The sequence below is a fragment of the Myiozetetes cayanensis genome, unplaced genomic scaffold (assembly GCF_022539395.1).
Source record: "Myiozetetes cayanensis isolate MyiCay16 unplaced genomic scaffold, myiCay2020 scf9, whole genome shotgun sequence".
Taxonomy (NCBI): domain Eukaryota; kingdom Metazoa; phylum Chordata; class Aves; order Passeriformes; family Tyrannidae; genus Myiozetetes; species Myiozetetes cayanensis.
In genome coordinates, this window is record NW_026088185.1 from 5,049,470 (window position 1) to 5,076,129 (window position 26,660).

The 26,660-nt window shown below is 41.2% G+C and overlaps 1 protein-coding gene across 1 annotated transcript in view; it reads right to left on the minus strand.

Moving 5' to 3' along the window:
* ERBB4 (erb-b2 receptor tyrosine kinase 4) overlaps positions 1-26,660 on the minus strand; it is a 610,968-nt gene that overhangs the window by 195,980 nt on the left and 388,328 nt on the right. Inside the window, exon 4 of the mRNA XM_050340452.1 lies at positions 6,359-6,493. Coding sequence (XP_050196409.1) covers positions 6,359-6,493 — 135 coding nt within the window. The remainder of the gene's footprint in view (positions 1-6,358; positions 6,494-26,660) is intronic.

Genomic DNA, 26,660 nt, shown 5'->3' on the forward strand with positions numbered 1-26,660 from the left:
TATAATCACTCAGGTTTCTGCCTTCGAAAAGCAAATAGAAAAATACACATAGTTTACAATGACAAGCAACTAAAATTATTCTTTGGCTGGAAAGAAGTTCCTCACTGAGAGAGATGTGAAAGTCCCTGCCTGTTTAGCTTATGGAAAAAGATCAGGAGGTGAGCTGATTACATGGTACATGCCATTTCTGCAGGGAGAAAATGCTGGCTATGAGAGCTCTTTGAGTCAGCTGGAGGAAGCGTAAGATGCAACAACATCTGCAATTTAAAACTGTGCTCAAATTAGAGATGAAAGTAATAGAGAATTAGAGATAAAGCTGGTATTATTCATTTTAATACTGGAAAGTAACCAACTTCTTGGGGGACACCTGCACTTCTGTAAAGCTTCGGAGCGCTGCCAGGACAGTGCACAGAGGACCACAGCCTTGTGCTCACCCATCCCACGGTTGCAGGAGCTCCAGCCTCACGGGGGCTGGAACTGCTTCTGAAGCTGGGTTGGGGAAGTTACTGAGCTCAGTGACAGGCAAGCTGATGGTACTTCAGGGCCTCCACATACAGGAAATCAGTGCTAATGATGTTTCAAAGCTTCTTTTGCCCTTGAAAAATCTATGAATCAATGGGTAAAATGGAATGAAGTTTTAAAGCAGTGTTTCCCTAAATACACCATAGGGTTTATTGAATCACAGGCACATCACTGAAGATCAAAATTTTTCTCCCTATGTACCATGTAACACTGCAGCAGTACTTCTGCGCAGCTCAGAATTTGGATGGTTCTGCATTGCCAGGTGCAATCAAATACAAAGCAATGACAGAGGAGTACTACGTTATGAAGAGCAAGTAACTGAAGCTGTTCTGTCCAAAAAATTCCATCTTTTTTCCTCAGTTAACAGTTGAAAAGCCAGATCAATCAAGGGATTTTTTCCATAGATCTCACTTCAGAGTCTGATCAGAAACTTCAGTTCAGGAAAATACTTAAAAATGGATTTAATTTCCACAGAATTTGGTTTGCACAACTCCAGGTATGTGCCAACATGCAGTCCTGCATTTTTCTTGAATAACTCCTTGAAAAGCAGTTTAAAAAAAAAAAAATGAAAATGGAAAGTAATTTTTTTATCTCTATTATCCAAACAGTTACCAGCTCCATCATGAACATGCATCCATAGAGATTCAGTATTTTTAAATGCATTATTGACTGTTTTGAACACTTGCTATTGGCTATGCAAGTGACCTCAGCACAATGCAAATACTACAAGTTTTTCTGTGAAACAGAGGCTTCAAGTAAAGTTCCTCTGAAAATTCTGATTTTGTCCTCGTCAAATCCTGCAAAGGAGCTCACCTGGCACAATGTGGGGCTTGGCCAGTTCCTGCTAACAACAAAACAAAGGAGAACATTAAAGACGCCAATCAAAGCAGCCAGGTTTTCACTGCACTCTCTCAACAGTAGGTCAGAGAGCAGTTGTCTACTAATCTAGAGGCATTTCAGGTAAGAAGTCTAATCCTGATTTCCTGCTTTATTTCTTGCACCATCACTGGGAGTTGCACCTTGGGTTTCTAGCTCTCTTTCTTCAGTTAAGAGACTAAATCCAACAAGTGGATGTGCTAATAGGGGAATATGCTCTTGCAAAACATTGCTTTAAGCATGCTTAGCTAATGCTTGGATTCATGGATGCTTTTTGGAAGGAGAGAAAACAATTTTGAACATTGCAAAAAAATTTCAGTAACATAAACCTGAAGGGAGAATTTTATTCCTTAGAGAATTAAATGCTTTTGATATTCCCACTGCGAGGTGCCCAGCTAACAAACCCCAGGCTGAGAGCACCAAATTCAGGTGAATTGAAGAAAAGGCTGCTTTCAAATTACAGATAATTCCAAAAGCTTCAGCTACAAGATACTCAGTGTGGGAAGGCTCTGCAAACAGTAAATACTAGCTGTATTTCAGCATGAGTTGAAATGCCAGGCACAGAGGATCTGTCTGTAGAAAGATGGAACATGTGTGGTCCCTGGTAAAAGGTTTGCTTATTCCACTGCGGCCTCACATGCTGGCAGCCACCAACTCTGTGCATCTTAACAGCAATACCATGTCATTCAAAGTCCTCTGACATGAGCTTTCCTGCATGCATGTGGTCAGAACCTGAAGCAACAGGTAGAATGCATTTTAGGCTAAAGAAACAGAAAAATGGAGAAGCAGCTCTTAGAATTCACATCTGCAGTATTTCTGACAGTGTTTAAGATGCCATGGCCTTTTCAATTGGCTTCTTAACACTGATGTGACAATGAAAGCCCGCAAAGAATGGAATCAGAAGAGCTTTATTCCTAGAGTTCACTGGCCATATTCTCTTCTGTCTAGCACTGATGTAAATGAAGAAGATTGCCAGAGTTGGCAGACCCAAGGTATGAAACAGGCACAGAGGTAGGGGACTGATTTCACTTCAAAGCATCTCCATTTCACTCTGCCCTTTTGTCTACCTCCTCTGTTGATTGCCTTGGAGTAGCAGGGAGGGTTGCAAGTGAAATTATTCCTGAACTTGGACCATTATCAGCTTTTCTGGCTGGCTGGGGAAGGGAGGAGCACCAGCAGCTTGCAGTGTCGGCTCCCTCACAAGGATCATGGCTGCGCCTGGAGCGACACACACTCTCAAGCACAGGTGCTCATAGTGTGACCCTGCGTTTGTATCAACCTGCCAAAGCCACTCTGGCATTGCCCAAAACCTGGCAAGCGGTGGGCTCTCCTCCAAAGTTGGGCCTTTCCTCTTTTGGATACATAGACACTTCGGAGGAGATTTTATGTCTGCTACTGATGCCAGTGATGCCAAAACACTAAACTGCATTTTAGGCTGTAGGACCAGCTGGAACAATGAAGTACCTGATTCTGACATTCACTGCGGTTTGCAGCCTTTGTCCACAGAAATACTCTCTGCCAGGGACCACTGCTGAGGTGGTCTCAATGAAACAGCCCTAACAATTCCCAGGGCATAAGCTGCCCCCCCAGGTCATGCCAGTCATGGCTAAACACGGCACATGATGTGCCATGGCTTACATGACCACACACTTCCATGTTGGATCCCAAACTATGACATCAGTAGAAAAGGATTTGAGTGGACTTTGCAAAAAGCCTTGGCCTGCTAGAGTTGGGGAAAAAAGCCTTGATTTGAGAAGCAGATGAGATATTATCAGATGTTGATTGCTCTGCCTCAGCCCAGAGGGTCCACACCTGGATTTCATCAAACGTCTGCAGAAACCCTATTGTGTCTTATCTCTCCTTTTGTATCCTGTAGAACATCTCTCCCATCGTGTTCCCTGACTCCCTGCATCCTGTAAACCTGAATACTTATTTCCCCCTGTAGAATCCCCTAAATAAAGTTTTTCCCCCATGAGGTAATTGCTAAGACCCCAGATTTGTTAATCTGGGTTTTCCCCTTATGTCATCCCAAAAAACTCCCTATTTGTAATAAATTGTAATAGTTCCAACCCCCTGTTGAATATGTAAACCCTAAAACCTTTAAAAATGACCCTGTAAATCCAATAAACCATTCCAGTTTTTTGCCTCCCCTGGGATCGTCTTAGTCTCATTGATCTCCACACTTCCACACAAGGCTTACATGACCACACACTTCCACAGACTTTCCTAAATTACTACTAGTATGGACTCTGCAGAGCTTCACACAGCAGGTTTTGTTGGTTCACATTCCCAGACTGATGCAGCCTCTCCTGTAAAGCTTTGTAGATAAGAAGTAAAACCCACAAATTCATTTCCAAAATATTCTGACATGGAAAGTCCCAGAGGGCTTTGCTTGACATCTCTTGAACTTAGGATATTGTCAGCAATGCCAAGCAAGGTGTACTTACAGTTCCAAAGGACTTCACCAAGATTTGCATTGGCTAGAGACACCTGAGATTCAAACAGTAAATACATACACATGCTGCATCACAGCATGAGTCACAGTCTATGCAGAAAGGAACCAATGACTTTGTTACACAGTGGGCATCATTTGCAGCAGTAAAAACCAGCAAGGCTGGAACCAGCAAGCACCCACACTGCCTAGCAGATTATGAAAAGTGACATGAGAGCCAAAACTGAGAAGTATATACCTCATTTAGTTATATTCTATACTGATTTCCATTCTAAGGTTATAATTCAATGTTCATTTCTCCAAGTCATATGTGTGTGCCTAATACATGTGTGCAGCCCCACACAGACAGGTATTCAATTATAGCCTATTTTAGATGGTGGGTTCTTTGTTTCCCAAAGCCTTAACACCCTTGCTAAACCAGTTTAGCAATTTGTTGGCTTTCTGTATGCCGGGGTTTAGATTTTGACTTACATAAGCTGTGAAGGCAGAAATGGTTTGGATTAGATAATTTAATCAAATTTCACATAATACTGAGATGGAATCCAGTTTCTTGATGGAGATTTATGTTTACTAAATCAAATACAGTCCAACTGTGCACGACTTCATCCCAAGTAAGGAAAAAGTAAAGCAAAATATGGGTAGCTGTCTTACTGAAGCTGCCTTAGTATGCAGCTCTCAATCATCACTGAAATAATGCTGTTTATCCAATTGATCAAGCACAAATGGCAAAGCACAAATTGTTCGTTCCCTATGTTTGAAAACAACTCAAAAGGAATCAAAAAATGTTTGAAGAAAACTGAACTTGGGTACATACATCCTTTTGTCTTGCTGTGGGAGTTAGTATTTGCCTTCTTTGCTTTCAGGGTGTGATTCCAAAAGTACTCAGTTCTGGTTCCTCTGGAGTCACCAGTAAAACTTTCATGAGCTCAAAAAGGTAGCATTGAGGTTGGTTGCTTATTTTAAAAGAGCTTATTACCTTGGTGTCGCAGAAGCATTTGTCTTGAAGAACTGGCAAAGGTTAAAAGAAAACCCAATAACAGAGCATATGAGTAAGAATCAAGTCTTTTTCTTGAAGCAATAACTCATAAAAGGGTACAGGCATTCCCTCACTTTCAAAGGTTTTATCAATTCTGCCTAGAACTGATCATCAGCAATGAGGGGTTTTTAATATGCAAATAAGATAGCTGGCTGCATTTACAAATGTGTCAAGTTTCCAGCCAGAAGGCAGTCAAGATGAGTCTCAGATCCCGAGCTGGAACACCGAGGAAGCAGTGCAGTTTGGCAGGCTCCTGGAGGAAGCCTTATCTCAAGTAGCTGTGCTCTGGTTTTGAGTGTAACAGGTGAGATATACAAAAGCAAGTCAGCCTTATATAAAATCTGTTACAACACAAAGAACCTGGCTAAAAACATGTTGCTGCTTTGAAATTATGGGGACTCGTCAAATGGTCTTTACCCAGAGTCTCAACCTTTTTTATTTTTCATGAGTTCCCAACATACAGTCAAGCTTTTCCTTGGCTGTAGTGAAAGCTAAAGAGGCAACCAATCATTTAAATATCCTTGAGGGACGCCTGATTTGGTAAGCAATCCAGAATGCCACTATACTGGGGCTCAGAACAGTATGTCTGCTGTGGTGTCACTTCTGACAGCTGATGTAAACTTCTTCCCAGCCTGTATCTGAATTTCAGTGTTGATACATCCTAAGGGTACTGTTTAATAGCACAGTATTCATTCCGAATGCACTTTATTGCATTACAGAACATTTTACTTAAATACTCCATGTCACTGTCACCACTGTTGACTAAAATTCAGTACCGCTGCAAGAATCATAAGAATCATCAAAATACTACTGAAGGTGAATAACTCTAGGGAAGGGAAATATATAAATGGATCAAACAAATTAATCAAAGTACACAGATATTTCAGGTTTGGAATCGAAAGCACTAAAATAAAGAGAATGTAATAAAACCAGAGACTTATTGGCTACATCGTGAAGAGCACCCCATTCTTTGCAAATCTTCAGGGATATACACACGAGACAAGAGGATAACTACTTCTTTGAAGATCATTTCTCATCTAAAGTTAAAATATTGATGAGCTTGTATCAGCAAGCTGCATACTCCAGCAGCTAGTTATGATGCCATAGACAGACCATTGTGATTCAAGGACCAGCCTGAGCAGCAGGAAAAAATGCAAAGCAAACAATAACATCTGTGCTTCCACAGCAGCACAGTGGCTTTAGCAATACACAGAAAAAAGAATATGCAGAATACGAGAGGAAATCCAGAAAATCTATGATGTTCACAAATACTCTCTACAGACACAGTGTTTTTAAGATGAGACTAAGTGGTCCTCCAAGCAGTGTACAAACATAGAAAAATGCAGGGAACAATGAAGGGAAAAGTTACAAATACAATTCACCGTAACAGAGGATTGGGGAAAACTTGTGGCCATATTTATACTGTACCATGCCGAGTGGATGACAACACTAAGAATAAAAGGAGTACTTACATCCTGAGCTGCCATTCATTGGAACCAAGGTGAAGTTGGAGGCCCAGGGGTTACGCACGATATCCTGCCAATGAATGGTGTCTGCGAAGCAAAGAAATTTGTTCTGGCCAACATACACCCCTCCATTCAGTATTTCTGCATAAAAGAACAAGAGAATATACTTCTAAGACTTTAGACAGACAGCTGATCAAATCTATTTGCTGCTCTGCATGCTGGAGAGAGAGGACATGAAATTTAAATGCAAAATATTCTCACTGTAATCTTACTTAATACTCTCAAAACTGGACGGCAAATAGCTTAGAGTATTTGTAAACAGGAACCCTTTATTTACATGCAAAAGAAACCTGATGAAGAGAAGTCATACAGTTGCTAAACTGGACTTACCTGTTGTTCCAGTGTAATCATGTATGGAACAGTTCTGTTATTTGTGGGTAAAATAACCTTTAACACTTAAATGACTTTAAAAAAATGAGCAATCACCCACACTATACCGTATTGAATTAGTACACAGAAATGCTTAAAACTTATAATGATGTCCTCCTCTGAGCCCACAGTACAGGATAAGGGTCCAGTCCTGTGTTGCTTGGTCCAAAATACCCAAATACTCAGTAGCAATGATTCACATCTCAATACTGTGATCCAAAACTGCCACTGACGTGCCTTGTTGGAGGTTTTCTGTTGAAGGGAGATGGCTTCTGAGCAGATTTGAGGTTCTTTTAATGTTGAGGGGTTTTGTGTTGTGTTTTGTTGTTTGGTTGGGTTTTTTTTTTTTAAATTTTTGTGTTTATATGAATTTGTTTAAAAAACGCTTTGTTGCCCTGTCTCTAAAGACTTGATTTGTCAAATCTCAACCTGAAAATGATCTTACAGTTATTGGTTGTAGCAGCAGGGTTTCCTCTGAAGCAATATCTTGGATTTTTACCTTCTAAACTCTTGTTCAAATTCACAGTTGCTCTACTTAACCCGGCTCTCCTATTTCCAAAGCAGAGGACAATCCACGTGACTTTCATTAAAACTAACAGGAGTTATGCAGCTAAAACCTTTGGCACCACTTAGAGTCACAGATTCAAGCCTCAGCAAAGAAATGTTGAAGGTTAGTTACTAATGACACCTTAGAATGACATTAAGTGGTACTATATAGCCAGGAGTGTCACACTGCTCACAGAGACATTAAGAATAGTTCTTGACTAGGGTAGCAATGATTAAGATCATCTGATAGCCCTCATCTCCCAGGAAAACCTTTAAAAGCTGTAGTGGGAATGCTAATGTTAACAAACAACAAGGAAGGAATACTGCATTTAATTTATTTATTTTTTTTTTTAATTTGTGGGTTTACAGGCCTCAGCATGTAGAGGGGGCAGCCTGAACAAAGAATGTATTAAATAAAGGGTCATCTGTAAATACATCTTTCCACCATATTAATCAGTATTAGTATTTCTGAGAAACTTCTGGTTTAAAAGCTTGGCTTTTCATCAAAAAGGGTCTTAAAATGAAAACAACAATAATAATCTTATGCAGAAAGGAATCTGGATTAGGGATACAGCAATGATCTGTCTGTATGATATTCTTATGATCCCTGAAAAAAACCCATACAGCATCTGTTAGCAATTCTGCTCTGGGGAAAAGGTGGGACTTAGAGGACAATTGAAAACACGACTAGTAATGATTTCTCTATGTTATTCCAGATATACTGGATTAGCTAATCTATTATGGCACAGATTGCAATGAAAAAAATAAAATCTAACAAGCCATGAAAATCTGTAAAATCTGCATTTGTAGCTTCTCAAACACTTGCACACGATTCCACATGGTTCCTCTATCAATTGGTACATCTAAGCTGGCATAATTTCTGGGTTTCAGAGCATTCACTCATGGCAATAACTATCAAAGTTTTTTTCCTGCTAGGAACTTTGATGTATTCCTGTATAGCAGGCAGGACCTCAATCTGAAAGTAATTCTAATAGTTTCAATCTGTGGAGAAAGACTTGAGCATAAAAGTAACCAGAAAGTGTCCCATCTGTACTTTAAGGGAAGCTGACAGCTTTCACTGTGACTTACTGAACGTAAACACAGAAAATGCTCTGACTTGCCACATCACTGAATAGTAAGTGTTGTTTCTGCTGCTCTTTGCCAAAAATGTGATGCAGTACCTCCATTTCCCTTCACAAGGGACAGGATTAAAGTTTATGGGTCTATTCATCTGCTGAGGCACTAATAAACCTGAGTAGTAATATCAAAGGTGGGCTCCTGTGGATATTAAGTAATCCTGACTTCAAAGTTTAGTACAATTTTTAAAGTACTTGTGCTTGACTCTTCCTGCTCCCTGGGATCCAGACTCGTTTCCATTCTACCTTCCCATTCCAGACTGCTATCTTTAATTTTCTTTATGCTGAGTCCTCGGCATGTGTAAATCAGCACAGATGCATTGGCTTCAGTGACTTAAATTCAAATGCATTTTGCACTTCTCTGCCCTCTTTTAGCAAGAACAATGCCTGGGAAGACCCAATAAACCCTGTTACATGTTAAGCAAACGAAGCAAAAATGTAATGAATATACAATAGAGTTACTGTATAATGAACTCATCATCATAAAGTCATCATCTCATTTTAATTTACAGCCCTGAAAGTGAGAGATAAAGTTAAACAACGAACAGGAGGAGAAAGGAAGGATCTCTGCCTGCACAGGAGAGCTAGCAAAGGAAGCCAGTCAGAAATAGGTCTCTTCTCCTGTGTGCAACACCTGAGGTATCTCTTTAGTGAACTCTTGCCGAGGCTGGAGCAGGAGAGAGAACGAAAAGTCCTCAAGTGAATTTTGTGAAGAAAGAAGCCTCTTCCTGCCTAAGAAGCACTAAAAAGGACTGCTCACAGTGAAATATATTTTAATATACCTTTTGGGGAGAGCATTTTTGTCTTCCAAAACAATTTTTTGTGACACTGGAAAATCACTAGTTGCAAACCAGCCCTGCTGCCTGGGACAGCAGGGCAGAACACTCGGTTCTACCAACTGCTGCCTGAAACACCGCCAGTCCCGCACTGGCAGCAAGTGTCACCCTTGGGCTTCTTCATTGCTTGGGGACACAGAGTTACAAAAGGGCATTTTCAAGCACAAGACCCACTAGCTTTCAGTGGGAAAAATGTTCCTAAAGCTGTCAGACAACTTTGCATGCCTTCCTGTAAGGTACTGATGGCCACACTTCAGAGTACCATTATCTCCCATTTCAGCTCCAGGGCTGAACCAGTGCCCTGAGCAAAGGAGTAGCACCAAGGTCTTCTCCACTTGATTCTGAAGTGAATGCAAAATCTTATGATGATCCTTATTAGAGCTACTTTACTGGCTTAAAAGTAGTATAATTCTGTAAACACAGTTATATGAAAATAAATCAGCAAATGCACTTCCCACTGACTTCTGTCATTTTGTGCTTATTGCTGTCAAATGATTGTGGGGAACATATTATTAAAATTCTCTTAAATGGTTATTGATTCAGGAAGCTAAATCAGAAACATATTATCTTTTACAGCTGCTATTTTCTTACTGTCATTAGCCTTGTGAACCATTCCCACAAAACTTTGGGAACCTACAATACAATAAAACAGGAGAAATGGAAACGTACAGTCTCTGGCTACCCAGAAACACAAGTATCTCCCACTGTCCATAAAGTGCCAGGGAACACAAATAGGTACATCACACACAATTTATACTCAGTCTGTCAAGTTGGAAAAGAGGCTCAGGATGAGTTTGATTGGAGTCAATGAAAACACTTAACCAGCTACCAAAGCTTAAGATCACTGTAAATAAGGCAAAGGGACACTGGCTCTGCAAGGATGGTGTCTGCTTAGATCCAAGATGGAAAACACTTTCCTTCATCCCTCTGTTAAAAGGGCATTTTCTTCAGCTGACTTTTTCTTGTGTACAGTGTAATCCCTCATGGTCTGTTATCTAATTTCTAATGTGGATTAAACTGGCAAAACATGTTCACATTCTGCAATGTACCCTGAAGTAAAAGTTATTCGTTTGTGTTTATGTGCAATGGGGGCTGTAAACATCTATTTAGCTGTAGAATCTGTTTCTAAAATTGGTATAAAATTGGCTATAAAAGGGCTTTTGCTATTCAAGGTTGCAAATTAAAAGCTCTTCTCTAGTGCTATGAAGCCAGCTGGCATGATGAACTGGAAGAAGGCATGTGAGAGGGAAAAGAACTAGCTCCAAAGTGGGCAGAGAGCAGGGAGGGAGTTAATTAGGAAAAACCTTTGGGCATGGCCACTGTAACCACTCCAAAACCAAACCAGAAGATATCTTACACCTTCCAAGCTGACTGACTGCTAAAGAAACAGCTGTCCTTTATACTACACCACATACAGGTATACCCTGTACATATTATATAACACATGCTGATGATACCTTAATTTCCAAGGTCAGCCTCACTAGAGCTGAAGCACCTTTGCAGGATGACAGTGCTGCATCTTCACTATCAGCACCCAAGTGATGGGGATCTGTTGTCTGATACTTTATCACTCCCAAAACACTCTCATATTTCACTCAAGATGCTGAATGCATTATCCAAAAACAGCTTTGGCCCGGAAATTTCATGCCAAACTAGGTCTTTTGATCTCTCAGAATAGTTGACTGCTGCTGACCCACTGGGAAAGCACTTCAGGTCCATCATTAATAAGCTCTGTCTTAAAGGGTAATGAGAACTGGGTGCTTTAGGAGACAATAGCTCATCCATCATCAATCAAGATCTCGAGTTTTTATACAGATGATTTAAGAAGAGTTGGACTGTGTAAAATTGAAATGTCACATTTGTATTGGGAGATGGGGGGAGTTTGGTAATGAAAATGAGAGTTTTAACCTTCTCCATTTCAGCTCAATGACCATACTCAAAAGCTCATGGATGTGGAATCCGTGTCCCAGTTAGAAGCCCTAGACAGCCTTCGATCTCAATTACACAATTTCAAGTAAAGATTATTTGGGTCATTAGCTAGAAGTCAGTTTCAAGGCTTGATGGTAACAGCAAGATATTCTTTATTTCTATCGAAAGCAATCAGTGTTATGTGCAGCCCGTGGGTCTGTGCTTCTAAATGCTCAATAACTAATGGCACTGGATTGTAGAACCTGAGAATAAATCTTCCAATCCTAGCTCCCTATTTTGCTGCCTAAATAAAAACAGAGTCATTTGATTAGCTTTCACTGAGTTCGATGGGGTACTTTTTTCAACACAAATGTGTGTGAAGATGAGCTCACAGGGTCCTTGCAAGTCATTTAGCTGGTTCATGAAAGGACAGCAGGCTCCAGGCCACTCCTTTTTTTAGTCATCTCTCAAAAGGGAATATCTGTTTCATGAACAGGTTTAGTGACATTAAACCAACTCAAAGAAGATATGTGTACCTGCTCAGATTATTCCTCTGCCTGAGCATTCCTGGAATTCCTCGTTTTCACAACCTTTTTAAAATGAGACTCCAAATCATTTAGCTGGTTACTCTATAAAAAGAAACAACACTGCAAATTTTCCCAGCCCTTTGTGGTTTTCACGCCAGAGCAATGGGCCTCATTTCACCCTGCACCCTGAGCAGTTACTGAGGCAACTGGCACAAAATGCAGCTACAAAGTCCCAAAAGGTTCACTGCACGGAGAAAGTGATCCAAAATACTATGGAAGAGAGTAGAAACAGCTGAATCAAACAAGTAATACAAAACCCCTTCACCCATCCAACAGTTGGGTATAAGCTTAATTTAAGACGTGCATCTTTTCTCCAGAAATAATCCTGTTCTGAAGTGTAATTGTTTTGGTTTTTTAACTCAAAACACTTGGCTTGTGCTAAAGGAAATGGTCTCTCTCCCCAAACCCACTAAATTCACTTGTCTTAGTGGGTTTTCCATTTAACCCACCTTGCAATGACCACAGCAGGTTCTGCCTATTTGGATCTTGATTCCCAAAGTGTGTTGGCTCACGTTTGCATTTAAATCATCTCCTTCCACTCCACTCTGGAGGAGGCTTCCTGCTCCGTAACAATTACTCTGCTTCGATGAGGGAAGATAAAAAGGTACACTGATTCCAATCAACACTACTTTTGTTAACCACACACCTGCCTTCAGTATTACATATCTTGATGTTAAACAACAACAGGGTTGACACAATGTTGACTGATCACCCTCAGCTCCACCATTTCCTTTGCAGATAGTTAACTGCAGGAGCAGTGATACCTGTTTACAGTTACCAACCTCATTTGTTTCCTTCTTTTCCTACCACGAGCTTTTTAAAGTTGTTTGACCCTATTGACTTTGCAGGTGAGGAGCTTTCCTGTAATATATTGGCTCTGTTAAAGGGATATTAATTTTCAGGAGGAGATGGTAATTGCCTCACTTTGTCGAGTCAAATTCTGAGCCCGGTCTTAGAAGCCAAGTGCCAGAGCTACTGTTTACTTAATAGAATTTATGGGGTTGACAAGTAGATTACCAGATTTAAAACTCAGCATTATAGCAATTCAATGGGCTTCCTGTGGGTTTCTGCAAATCAAGAATAGAGGCAGAAGAGGTCCTGGCTGTCTTGTGGGTGGTAAGGTGGACAGCAATCAGCAGTGCACCCATGCAGTGCTAAAGGGTGATTACACAGTGGGTGCAGAGCCAGCAGGTGAGGGAGGTGACTGCTGGGTACTCAGGAAGATGCACCTGAATCACTGGGTCCATTTTGGGTGCCCTAGCACCACACAGTTGTTGCCAAACTACAAGAGAGTACAGAGAAGAACCACCATGGTAGAGGCTGGAGGACATACGAGAGGTGAGAGGACCTGGGCTTGTTCTAGCCTGAAGAAGCACTGACTGGGGAGGGGGGACCCCAAACTGCAGCTTGCCTCTACTTAAAGGAAGACTACAGGGGAACACAGACTTCTTGGAAGTGCACAGCCTAAGCAGAAGAGGCAATAGGCACAAGCTGCAACATGGGAAACGCTGATCAGATAAATATTCTTCACAACAATAGTGTGGTTAAGCACAGAAACAGACTGACCAGAAAATTGGTGCTATTTTCATCTCTAGAGATTTTAATAAACAATGAACAACCTGAACCTTGTCTGAAGTTAGTCCTGTTCTGAGAGAAGACTGGACCAGATGACCTCAAGATACCCCTTCCAACCCAAATTATTTTGTCCTCCTACTATTATTAATCACCTACTACCACAGTATTTGCAACACTCCATAAGCAATCCATTCTCTAAGTTTTTATGAAAATAAACCTAATTTTAAAATTTTATTTACTGACAAGTATGTGGTAATATAAAACACGCATCTGGAAGATAACATACTTGAAAGCACATCACATGCATGTATAAAGAAATGCTACAGTATTTGAAACACAGAACCTATGTCACTGTCTCTGTTCCCCATTTCATGCAAAGGGGATGTCTGGACTAAGAACTATTACAGCTTTTAGTATGAAAAGAACCGCTCCCCTTCAATCTTTCGATTTTTGGAAGCAAAAAAGAAAATTGTATTCATTTAAGTCATTGCAGTGAATCACTGATGAGTTTCAAACTACTGTCTAAGGAGAGTGACACATTGCCGGCTCACCCCAGAAGGCACACACTCTTGAGCTCAAAAAGAGCAGCAATAAGCCAACAGCCAGAAATGAGCATTCACTTCATTCACAGGAGCCATGACTTAATATTCAGGCATCACAGACTTCCCTCCCTGATGGGAACACCTGCATCCCAGTTATCAGTGATGGTATGTTCATGAAGAGATGAGCTCTTTGTGCAGGGTGCTCATGTGTGTGCCTCTTCAGAGAGTCCTTCTACAGTACACCTTGGGAGTGCCTACCTTTAAGCTGTTCCAAAAAATCCTACCTCTTAGTATGGATTTCAGCAAGAATGCACAGCATCTGATTATACAAAAATCACTAAAATTTCCGCATCCAAAACAAATCATCTCTTCTCTGCCCTGCTCACAGAAGGTGAGAAGGGGAGATGATGTGTTGCACATGTGGTGTACCAATGGAGCAAAGTCTCCTAGTGTCCCAACAGGCCCCAGAAAGTCTGGAGGCTCTCATGGATACCCCATACTGGAATTTATTTCTGCTGTCTGTTTATCTCTAATAATGAGCATCCTGTAGGACACAATCTGGTGTAATGACCCAAAGCAGCTGTATCAGCGCTTGCCTTGCCCATGTCTTTCACAACACAGCCCTTGTTTTCTGCATGAGGCATCTTCTAAATTTGTTCAGTGAAGACTGAACAGACCTTGGTGTCACTTTGCCCTTTTGAAATGCTACCTATGCCCTCTAGCATGTTACATAGCTGATACACAACCAAGCCACCCTTCCTGACTCATCATGATGGCTTCATGTTCGTTATTCCTCGTAAGTTGTCTGGAACTTTTGCTGCGATTGAAGCATTTCTCCAGATTAATGGTTTCTGCTCCTGAGGGGCAGTATGTTTATTTTCCAGCCCTACAACAAAGTGAGTGGCTTCCAGAAGAGTTCCCTAGTACCTCCAGGGCACTTCCACTGGCTGCAGATTCACCTACAAACTCTACAAAGACCCAGCAGTCAAGGCGTCCTGGTGGTCATATCACAGATGGATCCTTCAACGATTCTCCTTCACATATGACCAGTTTGTTTGCTGCCTCAGAGTAAGGCATAGGGACCTACACCATACTGTCCCACTGCTACAAGAGGGACTCATCCTACTTCCTTCCTTCCCTGGCATCAAGGGCAGGCAGCCAACAATCAAGGGAATCTGAAGAAATATGGAGAGGCAGTGAATAGAGAGTCCTACTCCAAGGAAGAAAAAGTAGAAGCTGGTGTGCAGAGCCATCTAGGTATATGGTAGTAGGTATAGGTAGGTATATGGTCCACTGAGTCAAACTGAACCCTTAAGGATTTTTCCATCTCTCCACTGAAGACTATATTACATTTCGGATCATTTATGTGGGCCAAATTTGAGAAACAGCACTGAGAGAACTTATTTTTATTTTTTCCCCAAAAGTTTTTACAAAGTTCTCTCCTCACAGGATATTCATCTCATTTCTCCACACAGGACGAGGCTGATTCGCTTTTGTGTTGCCAAGACAGACACAAGCACTTAAAAACCCTCTCCTTGTCAGAACATTTACTATATAATATTTTGATCAAACTTGTAATGTTTCATGTCTGCTGGTGGCAGCTCTCAATTTATCTTTTCCATCTGCTGAGATAAGTAACTGTGAGACTACAATGTCCCTGTTCTCCTGGAATCAGCTTTCTACAGAAGAGCAAATGTTGCATGGCAGTTTGGTTGCCATCACTGCTGCACACCTTCCAAGTATGCTTTTCACATGGAAGTCAAGCAGCAATAGAAACAGAAACGTCGGCAGGCCAGGGGTGTCGGAATGCAGCAGGGCTTCCCTGCAGCATTCCCAGGAGCTTCAGCTCAGGTATTATCTGGTGGTGTATTTTTCAATTCTTTTCCTCCAGCCACTGACAAACCAAGCTGCCTGCTTTCTATCCCAAGTGCATCTGGCACTCAGGCCTTAAACTTGGCAAACAGACTGATGGCCTTCTGTCTTGGAACGCAAGTGCCTCAAGTACATCCTGATTGGCATCAGCATGCAGAAATTCCTTCCCCCTGAAAAAAATAGTTAAGATCTGGATGTAGTGGTAATTTCCTCCATTTTCTGAAAGGCTGTAAAAAATTACTGGTTCCATAGAGCCCTTCTCTTTCAAAACTGTCATAATGTGGCTTGGAACAATCCTGGAAGGGTGCCCAGACCCACGTCCAGCTGCATCCTGAATTTCAGTATAAGTATTTGCATACAGGCTAGTAATTGGCATGCAGCTGGTTTATGCCAGCTCCAGCAATTGCATAACCCAACTAATCTTTTCTCTGGGCTCAAAAGAGGAGTCTGTGTCCGCTGAGCTTAACATTTCTATAGGGGATCTGTTCAAGTATGCTCTCATATTTCTGTGCCATGTTGTTAACCTCTCCTGAGATACAGTGTCAACTCTTCGAAGGGGAATTTTAATTGAGAGTTGTCTGAGGTGGGAAGTGCCTCTGCTTTTCCCCCATCTCTCCTGTGCTGAAACTGTGCAAATGACATGCTGAAAATCCTCCTCCCACACAGAAGACTCTGAAGTGACTCTTCTTTGGCTCCTATGAGCCATAAGGACCTTGGACTGCATTTGCCCTCCTAGTGCTGTAGCTGGAAACAGCCAGATAGTCAAAAGAAGGCCTGTAAGTTGAGGAATATCAATGTTAAATCACAGCAATCTGTAAGGCTTTCTTTGTAAGTTCATGAGTTTGATAAGGCCTGAGCCTCAACTACCCTGACTCATATTTTTTTCTATTTTAACCACTGTAATTGCTAAGTTCTGCTTCTTGCTTCTGAATGAACATTTATATCGGGTTTCAAATCTGATCGAATTCAGGGAACCTGTCCATGCTGCTGAGCTGCAGGCCCTGTGGAAACAGCTAGCATGTTCCTGCTAACTATTCTGCATCCCCAAAACTCACATGCCTTTTCTGATTACCATGTTTGACCACACCTTTTTGACCTTAATTACGCCCATTTTCTTTGCATCTGTCACAAGGTAATAGTGAAACAGTAGCAACAACTAAAACGTGGTTGCTCTGTACAAAAAATCCAGAATTCAGTCTAATTCTCCTTAAACTAGATGCTCAAGAGAGGCAAACAAGCACATGTGAATTCATGCCAAAATAACCTCTCTGGATAGTGGGAGCTAAAGCAATGGGTGACAAGATCCTAAGCAGAAGAGGTAGTTATGGTTTAGTTCACTCACTGTTTTAAGACCACCACTCTCCTCAAGTATTCCCCAGTTCTTCTGCATACTCTAAATACAAGCCCTTCTCATCTCCTACCAGTTCTAATTTTAACAACATCTCATCCTACGTTTTGGGTTTTTTTAAAAGCCACAATGAAAACACCCTCTCCTTTTCTTTCAACCAATGTTTTGATGGTCTCTAACATTCTCTCAAGAACACCTCTTTCTTTTTGCAGCTGATGAAGTCTGTTGGACCCAAACAGCTTCCAGTTATGATACAGTATATCAGGAGTGATGCTGTGGCCTGGCGTGACATGGAAGCAAAACTGCAGTGAGACCTATGTCTCCATTAATAGGACACACTTGGCTCTCTCTCGTCACATTTCCTAACCTGTCTCTGCTCTGTACCCATGCAACGTGGCAGGAGCGAAGGGTTGCCTTTCTTGTCATATTTGATTGCAGAATACACTTTCTTCCTGGGAAAAGGATCAGTTTGCTTCCAGCGTTTCACTGCTCTGCAGTTAAACTAGTCCAAACAGCTCCTGTCTGCAGGCAGTGAAAGCACAGTTTGTCCTTGTCCACGCTCTCGCTAAACTGCAGCTGGCACTGATTGATGGCATTTATTTCAGGGAAATCATTTTTAATAATGTAGACAACAGGAGAGAAGAGCAAGTTCCCCGACCCACCAGTTCTGCTGTACTAACTGATATCCTTACAAGTCTTGGTAATTTTTTTGCCAAAGAACTTACGAAAAAACCCTACACAAGGGAGGGAGATCACTCAAACAGTCCATGGGCTGCAAACAGTTACTGTGGGTGAACCAAAGCAGATACTCTCCTGTCTTAAAGGCTCGACTCAGTATGGTTCAGGCCTGAATCTCTGCCCCTGCATTGCCCATGGTTACCTTTGTGGCTTTTCTAACCACTGCCTTTTAGGATCACAAAGTCTAAATAAATAAATAAATCAATAATCATAAGAGATATCATGAATGATAATTTTGTTCTCAGTCCACTGAATGCTATGCCCCAGAACTGGAAAAATTTTGTTAAAGGGATGGGTGTATTCATCCTATCCATTATAGGGGGATGGTATTCTTCTGAGTTATTATAACTCTTTATTTGGCTAAAATAGTTTGTCTTTCTCCTGAGCTTCAAGCATCCTTGCTCAAATCACATAGGCAAGCAGTGTAAGGCTGCAGAAGTTACATACCTGGCTATGCCTGGTCTTCAAAGGCTAGAAAACATCTGCTGGTTGTCTAGAGCAATTAATTAGCAAAATCGAAAAGATGGTTCCTTTTTACAAAGGCTTGGATGAAACAGGGAGGGGGAGATGACTCCAGGAACGTCAAGCCTTGTGAAGGCCTGTAAGCTTTGTGCCTCTGGGCAAATTCCCAAGGCTGAAGTCTCAAGGAATTTAATGGTTCTTAATTCCACAGGATTTTTAATTAAAGCCAAAGGAAGGTAATGAGATGTGATGTCAATGTTTAAATGAAAATAAAGAAATTAAAAAAACCTTATATATAAAAATCCTAATAAAAATGTTTAGTCAGTCTCCCAGACACAGCTCCCCACACACTGAGTGCCTGGGTGGGTGCTCAGATGAACTGACCAATTTCACAGACACAGTGACAGGAAAGGAAAACTAAATGGTTCCCAAATATTCCTCCCTACACCTTCTTAGAGGCTGACTCCTAGTGAAGGTGGTCTCCTCTTTCATCCCGCCTCTATAGCTCTGACAAACTTGTGTGGTTACAACAAGCTGCTCCCTGGAGCTTCCCTACATTTCTAAGAAGATTTCCTCTTTTCCATCCCAAATCTCCCTTTATGTCAGCTCTCTGTTCTTTTTTGGTCTTCTCCTGCCTTCAGGGCTCACTCAGGGCCTCCCTGCCTGTCCCACTCTGCCCATTACTGCCTGTTCTCTAGGCTGCAGAAGACAGCCAAAGCCTAACAGTGTCGCCGCTGGTTAAACACCATCACTGATGTCTCACCTGCCCTATCAAAAGCTGTCATGTTCCCATTGCAAACTCGAAGATTCTCACTCCTGCAGGGCAAGGAGTCCACAGGCATGTGGGGAATCCTGGTGCTGCAGAGCACGTCAGAGAAGAGGACAGAGTGAAGGCAGGTAACTCCATCAAGCACTCAGCAGGGAAGAGATGGGAAAGGGCAACTGGGCTGATTGCTGAAGCATGAGTAAAAATCTGATCCAGGGTTTTAAGCCCGTTATTCACTGTCCTTCATTTTTTAACATACATTAGAATCTTCCCCTTCCCTTTCTGCCCAAGTTTTACACCACTTTAGAATTAAATTATTACAAAAAGTTTCTATGAAAGATCCATATGTCAAATGGAAGCATCCATATATCACTAATAAGGAACAATCCCCTGAGCACCCAGCATCTCTGCAGACACAAGCAGAGATTTCTTATGGAGAAATTCCACCAGGAGGCAAGACTGGTGACAAAACATCACTGGGTACCCCCACCAACAGGCCAGATGGTGTATTCCCGTCCTGCAGCAGTTTGTGGGACCATCTCCAGCCCCCCTGCCTCTTAACCCAGTAGGGGGGAAGGAAGTAAATAAGGCTCCACAAAGCACAGGATACAATTCAGCCTTTGTCTTCATTAGCAGTAATCACAGCCTGCAACAAACCAAACAAACTCCTCACACGTAGATGGGAAATTACTAAAACATGTAACATATTACGTGGCCTACCAGAGCAAGAGGTACCTCACACAGGGCCAGAAACATATCTGAGTGATGTCTGGAAATGACAGTGCTGGTCCATGTGCATTTTGGAGAGAGTAGAGTGAGTACTCTCAGATGAATTGGACCAATGTGCTCTTAAAACCATGATGGTAATTATGAACTTAATTATGAAGCTTTGGGTCTTCTAAAGCACTTTTTTTTTTTGCAAGCAAAGTTTTTCCACTACTGACTGTGTCAGTCTCCTGTCTCAGCACCCTTCTAACTTAATATCCTCCAATGGTTCAACAGAAGTCCCACTGGGGCACTGAACGGGGTGCATATGTGTTGCCAGTTTTAGTCTGTAGTTTTTAGATGTTTGATTATTTTTTTGCTCAAAAGCTTCCAGATGCTTTCCAGGGTAGCCTAGGATTGCTTAGGAATTTTTTCATATAACAAGCAAAATTCCACTTCCCCCTTTCCCAAGGAAATACCACGGTTTGATAAGCAGCAGCACATTCTTTAGAATGGGGTTCAGTGCTCAGGCCTAGCATGCAGCACTGCACAGGTTGGAACCAGAGCAGGATTCCAGCTGAGGATATGTAAGAGTGGAAAAACATCATCTCCCACTGCATTCATCTCTCTTATGAATTTGCCTTGTGTGAAACTATCTGAGAGGGAGTAGGGTGGACCACAGGGGAAGGAAGAGTTGGGTAATAGGAAAAATTTGGATAAGCATGCTCAGCTCAGGCTCCTCTCCCTCCTCAAGCCTCGTGAAGCATTGCACCAGTGTGAATGTCAGCTCAGCCTGAGCTGGCTCCAGTCTTGCCCTGTCCCGTAACACAAACAAAAGAGAAAATGTCCTTGACTGCCTGCCAGCATTTGTCACAAGAGAGACAAAGCACCCAAGGTGCCAGCAGCCACACTGAGATCTCTGGATTTCACATTTTTACCAGTTTGGGATGCAAAATATAGTCTGAGCAGGCTCTAAGACCCGATGGACCCTGCCATAGGTGTTGACACCTCTCTTGCACTTGCTCTGCTCCACGTGCTGCTGAGTTATGGAAGAGCTGACTTGAGTCCAAACAAGTTTGAAGCTTAACTTTCTGTTCAGCTGCCTTAAATCTGACATAGAGGTGATAGTTGGTTCAACAGAGGAATGCACACACTAAAACTCCAGCTGCTTCACCCAAGGACAGCATGTACTCCACTAGAGGCAAGCATTGCAGCCAAATAAACTCTCCTGGATGCTGCCCTCTCTCCCTGGACCACAATGATTGGTAACCATGTCTTACTCAGGACTCAAACCCTCTACTTTACCTCTCTTGCAGACTAGACAAAAACCAGAAGTCTTGGCAGTTCTTATTTGCATCTAACTCTCAGTGTGCCCTGTGGAGACTTGGATTCACCTCCTTCAAAAGGGCAGTGTCAGCAGGCCACAGTAGCACCCATACTGTAAATTAAAATTAAATCTACCATACGGCATGTTAGGGACTTGGAGGCAGCTAAAGAAATCTCATCTAAGAAGAAAATATAAAGGTACTCTCTGCACTCATTTACCACAAGAGACAAGGAGACTATGGCCACACATCAAATCCACAGGAGAATAACCTTGGATGATAAACAACCACCTATAATTAAAAAGTAAGGATTTTTTTTCTTTTGTGATGTTTTTTTCAGGAATAATTAACCTTTCTTAGCATATGAAATGTTTCCTGCCAGACAAGAATAAACAGAAGACTAAACATGTCTCAAGGCTAGGGAAGAAAAAAAAAAATCAGATCTTCTGTGCAGTCATGGGGTTCCTGTACATTTTCCTCTTAAACTCATAACCTGGTTTTATATTTACTTTGTTAATTAAAACTGAGATTTATTAAATTTGTAACTTAAAAATCCAATAAAGAACAGCCACCATAGGCAAAAGCATTTCCCTTGGTACAGCTGTTATAGTAGGCTATCAATCAGTTATGAACACAGATACACAAACTGACTGTGCCTATCAGTAAATTATAAACCCACATCCCACTGATGGAGGAGAGTTTTGCTTATCAGCAGCATGTGCCATTATTCCACAAAATACAGAACTATTTTCCATACAGGCAACTTCAAGATGAGGTTCTTTTCCTCTGAGGTATCCTACACTCTATTATTATTATTCCACTAATACCTAGCTCAGAAATTAATTCAATGCAAGTATCCTGGATGCAGAGAAGCTGGAGTAGATACATAAGGGATACCAAAAACATGCTGTTCTTTCCTTCCGAACTTTTTCCTCTCATTTTGATCTGTTCATTAAATAACCAATACTCTTTGCCTGACCAAGCAAGACACCGAACTAAAAAGCAACCCTGAATAGTGTAGACCTGCCCTGGGGGCTTTCGTGAGCTTCCCACTGCTATGGGTTACACTGAGAATGAACATATCTCCAGGTTCTTTGGTAGAGCCTCTTGGGATAGATGGGAGGCATGGCACAAACTGGACGGGATGATATCACGCTTTTCTTCTACATTTCTCTCTTGTCCTTGAAAAACACATCTGAAAGAGAGAAAAGTCTTAACTTTTAACCTTGCTCTGTATTTGCAGAAGGATGTACTGACTTCAGGACAAACATTTGTTTGTTGATTCATTGTGCTTACAACTGGATGAATTGCTAGAAAACCCCGCATATGTGTCAGCACCTTTCTAAATAAAATACATACCGTTTGCTGACATACTACTGTACTAAAAACTACAAAGCCAAATCCTGGCCTAATTAGACAAACTATTACAGTAAATATTTGGGCCTGAGTATGGCATTTGAGTGGTACAATGCAGTTGTAACGTGTAAGAGGTGAAACTTGAATGAAACTTACCCTTGTTCCCTTGCATGAAAAATTAACTTTTAGACTTTCAGTTTCTTCGCTCTCCATGCAAGTGAGATTTCTCAGAGGCTACAAACATGTTTTGCTGTAGCTCTCAAATGTTTTAATTTATTTGCTGCGACTATTTGCACATGTGAATTTCTGCATGAAAAAGCATACCTCCTACTTAAACCCAGAAAAATCCAAGTGGATGACCCGGAATGTCTCATCTCACTGCCTATTTGGGCCTACAACAGTTTCCGCTGAGGACCATGATCAGCAGGAGCAGCCACCATATCCTTCAAATCACAATGAGGTTTAACTCTGCTGCAATGGTTTTATCAGTACCTTCTGCAGAAATATCTATTGTGTTAATTTGACTGAAATGCTCTTTATAATATTTTCATTTGAAAGAAATATAAAATAATGCTGGGTCACTTAAAAATATTTCTATCACCACCAAAGTCTTTATTTGCTGAAATGTATCAGTGCTCGTGTATATTAATAATGCATTAGTTACTAGTACAAAATGGAGCGATGTATTGAAAGGGCAATCAAATGCACAAGAAGAAAAATAAAAATACAAAAAACTCATGTGGATTTTAAAATACTCAAAACTTTCAGGAAAATAAATTACTAACCAAATAACTGTCATTCCTGAACTGTTTCTTAGCCAACATAACTTTGTGACTCAGTTTCCAGCCTGGCAATTAGAAACTGGCAAAGTACTTGATTGATAAAATAACAGTACTTAAATTAATGAAGCAGATAACACCTATAATCAAGAAGGAAAACCTAGAAAGGGTCTAGGTAGCATGTTATTACACCATGAATGAGCTGATTTGTTTTGATTTCAGTTGTGTCTCAGTTTGTTTACTAAATGTGGCTCATTTTATAGAGATTTTATCTCTTTATGCACACAATAGTTAAAAAGCCAACTTGGTTGATGAGAGAGTTTGCAAGTTTATGGGACATGAAACTTAGAGAAGATTTCAGTTATCTCTCCGTAAAAGCTGTTGCTGACTATTTAGTGGCAATCAGTTGGCAAACCAGAGTTTCAGAACCGCACAGATGGAAAATGAACTGATGGGTTTATGTGTCACAATGAGGTCACTGGAAACTGTCCCCTTTTCTCAGTGACTTCAAATTCTCTTACTGCACTTTTCTGACCACTTTGGACACCCACAATTATGGGAAAGCATCCATATTTTCATTCCTGATGGATTTCAAGCCACACCTGCTGACACACTGCTGATGCATGGTGCCACTTCTCAGGAGTGGGAATGTTCAGGGGCACTGGTGGAGCCGCAGGCTCTCATTCAGGAATATTTCAGGGCTTATTGCATTTGGCCTTTTGCCAGCTTCCCACAGAGAAAGCTGGACTAACTAGAAGATACTTCATCATACCCTGACACTCCATATTTCTCCATCACTGACAGGACCATCATCCTTCAAAAGTCCATTTCCAACTCAGCTGTCTGAGAAGAATGAAAAATGATTCCTCTAAAAATTCTAAGCAAGTAAAGAAAAAAGATAAATGGACTTGATCTAATTTAAAAGTTGTTGGGGATGTAAAATGACATGAGAAGACACAAATGCTAGTTTATTTAGGACAGCAGCCTAAAGCATGGGCTTAAATGCCCATTTTTGGTAAAATCAGGCAAGTGGCCTTTTCCAAAGTTTTACTTCTATAAGGGATTCATATTGTAGTGATAACCTTGGTATAGATATGATGCCCTTTGCTCTAAGTCGTGTCACAGATCCCTTTTCTTGTGTTGCCAAGATCTTGAGGGGCATGCCTGTTCTCTGGAGTAGCAAACAGACAGCATCTGTCAAAGTGCCAGAGGTTGTAATTAAAAATTAATGGAGAAATCACAACAAAATGAAGAAACATCCAGTGTTTTGGAACCTCCACCAAAACCTCTGCAGTTTAAGGTATCACTGCTGCTGGAATAAAAGCAATGCACTTATATATGCCAATGTTGCTACCTTCATAAATTGTTGGATTAATTCCTGGCTGTATTCATAACCTAGTGCTCTATTATATTCAGAGAGTAAATATCACTACTCAAAAAACCCTTGAAACCCCCAAACCCCCAAAATCAAACCCCAAAACTTCATAAGCCCTACTAAAAGTATACTGTTCAAAGGATGCAAACTCATGCCTTTTATCAAATATGTTAATCAAATATGATAACTAAGCCTTTCAAATCAGTTGTTACATTTTTCTTCAGTTTATTTATATCTGCAAGCATCACAAACAACACGCACCTACCAAAACGGAAAGAGGGAGAGAAAAGGGCAGTTGTGCAGGCACCTTGGAGTTCTGAAATACTCCACATTTACATTACACAGAGAGGGGAAAACCCAAAGGATTTAAACTCTGACACCCCCCTTCCTGTAATCTGCCATAAATATATGGACACGCAACAGAATCAGCTGTTTGATCTAGTTTGCTTCTTCTCTTGCCATCACTCTGCTGCCAGATGCCAGCTAAGAGCCCTGGTACTCAGCTAGCTTTGTCATGTTGCTCAAGTCCTTCTGCCACTCCCTACATTTCCAATAGTGGGAGCAGAGCCCCAAATGACTGAGGCATCCACTTCCTCTGGCTCATGCAGAAGCATTGAACACAGTCTCTGTGTTTTGTGGAAGGTGCCTTTTCCTCAATTCATGCAGAGTGTTGGCTCTAAAAGGCTGAGATAAAATCTGATGTCCCTGAAACACAACCCAGATGCAGGAGTCAATAATACGGTCAATAATGAAAGACCCAGTTTCTGCTTCCCTACTGGTAACACAGCATACATTTCAGCTCACCATGCAAACACTGCTCCCTCTCCTCACAGGTCTCTTGGATGCAATTCCAGAGTGAAGCTCACATGGATTCCTAGTTTCTACAGACGGCTGGATCAAATGCCGTACCTATTTATTTACGACTAAAGGTTTTTAGGTAATAAAGTGAAGCAAAACAAAACTCAAAACCCATAAGATATTCCATTTTTATCTTGTATACACTCATTCTGTAAAGTGAGTGTGTTCTCCTTTCAGTCCAGGAAGATATGTAATCCATTCCATTATCACCCAAAATAGCATGTTTAAAGCCGAAAACAACAACTGTGGCACCCTACACTGTCAGGCTTTTTGTTTAACGCTGGTTTTGACACACTTCTGAGGTTTCTAAGTCACAAACCAAACCCAGCAGCAATGTACCCATGATATTTCTGTTGCAAAGGCCATAAAGACTGAACTTTTGGTGATAAGAATCATTGCAAGGCAATTTCTAACACCACAAGTTCTTGCAGCATTCTTTTCATTCCATAGTACACAACGATGAACAATGTAAGAAGGTAGAGCTGTAGGATCACAAGATCATGAGAAAACACTCACAATCTACAAAAAATAGCTTCAACACATGATTTCCCTTCTCCCTCTAAAATTCAGATTGAATTTTATACTCCAAAGCAATCGAAATAGACTTCTGAAATGTCAGTAATGCCAAGAATATGGGACTGTGCATAGTCAAGAACTCACCTCCTCATCAAAACAAGACCCTCAGCAAATTCTGTCAAGAAGTGAGGTATTACATTTTCCTATTGCTGACTGAAGTAAATAAAGCCAATTTTTACTTTAAGATTCAAACTTCTTGATTAATCATAGGCATAAGTAGTTATGGATTGAGCACTGACTTTAGCCTTTTTATAGGACCATGTATTAAGAGGTGGCAACACAAGAAATGAGTAACTTATTGCAGCTCAGAAAGAGGTGAAACAGCTGATGCATTCAAGGAACCAGATGTTCTTGTAAGTACTTGTAAAACTGAGTTGAAGCCATCTGCTCTCAATGCTTTTCCACTTGGAAGATGTGATACTGCATTCTCAATTTCCTCTGTTGATATCACTGGTTCTAATTGAGGCTTCTATTCCTCCAAGGGTCACGGGATGTGAAGTTTCTCCCAGAAATTACGCCCGGATTTAAAAGTGACATTTTCCAATGTAAAATGAAGTTTAAATAAAAAAGATCAAAGATCCCTGTCACT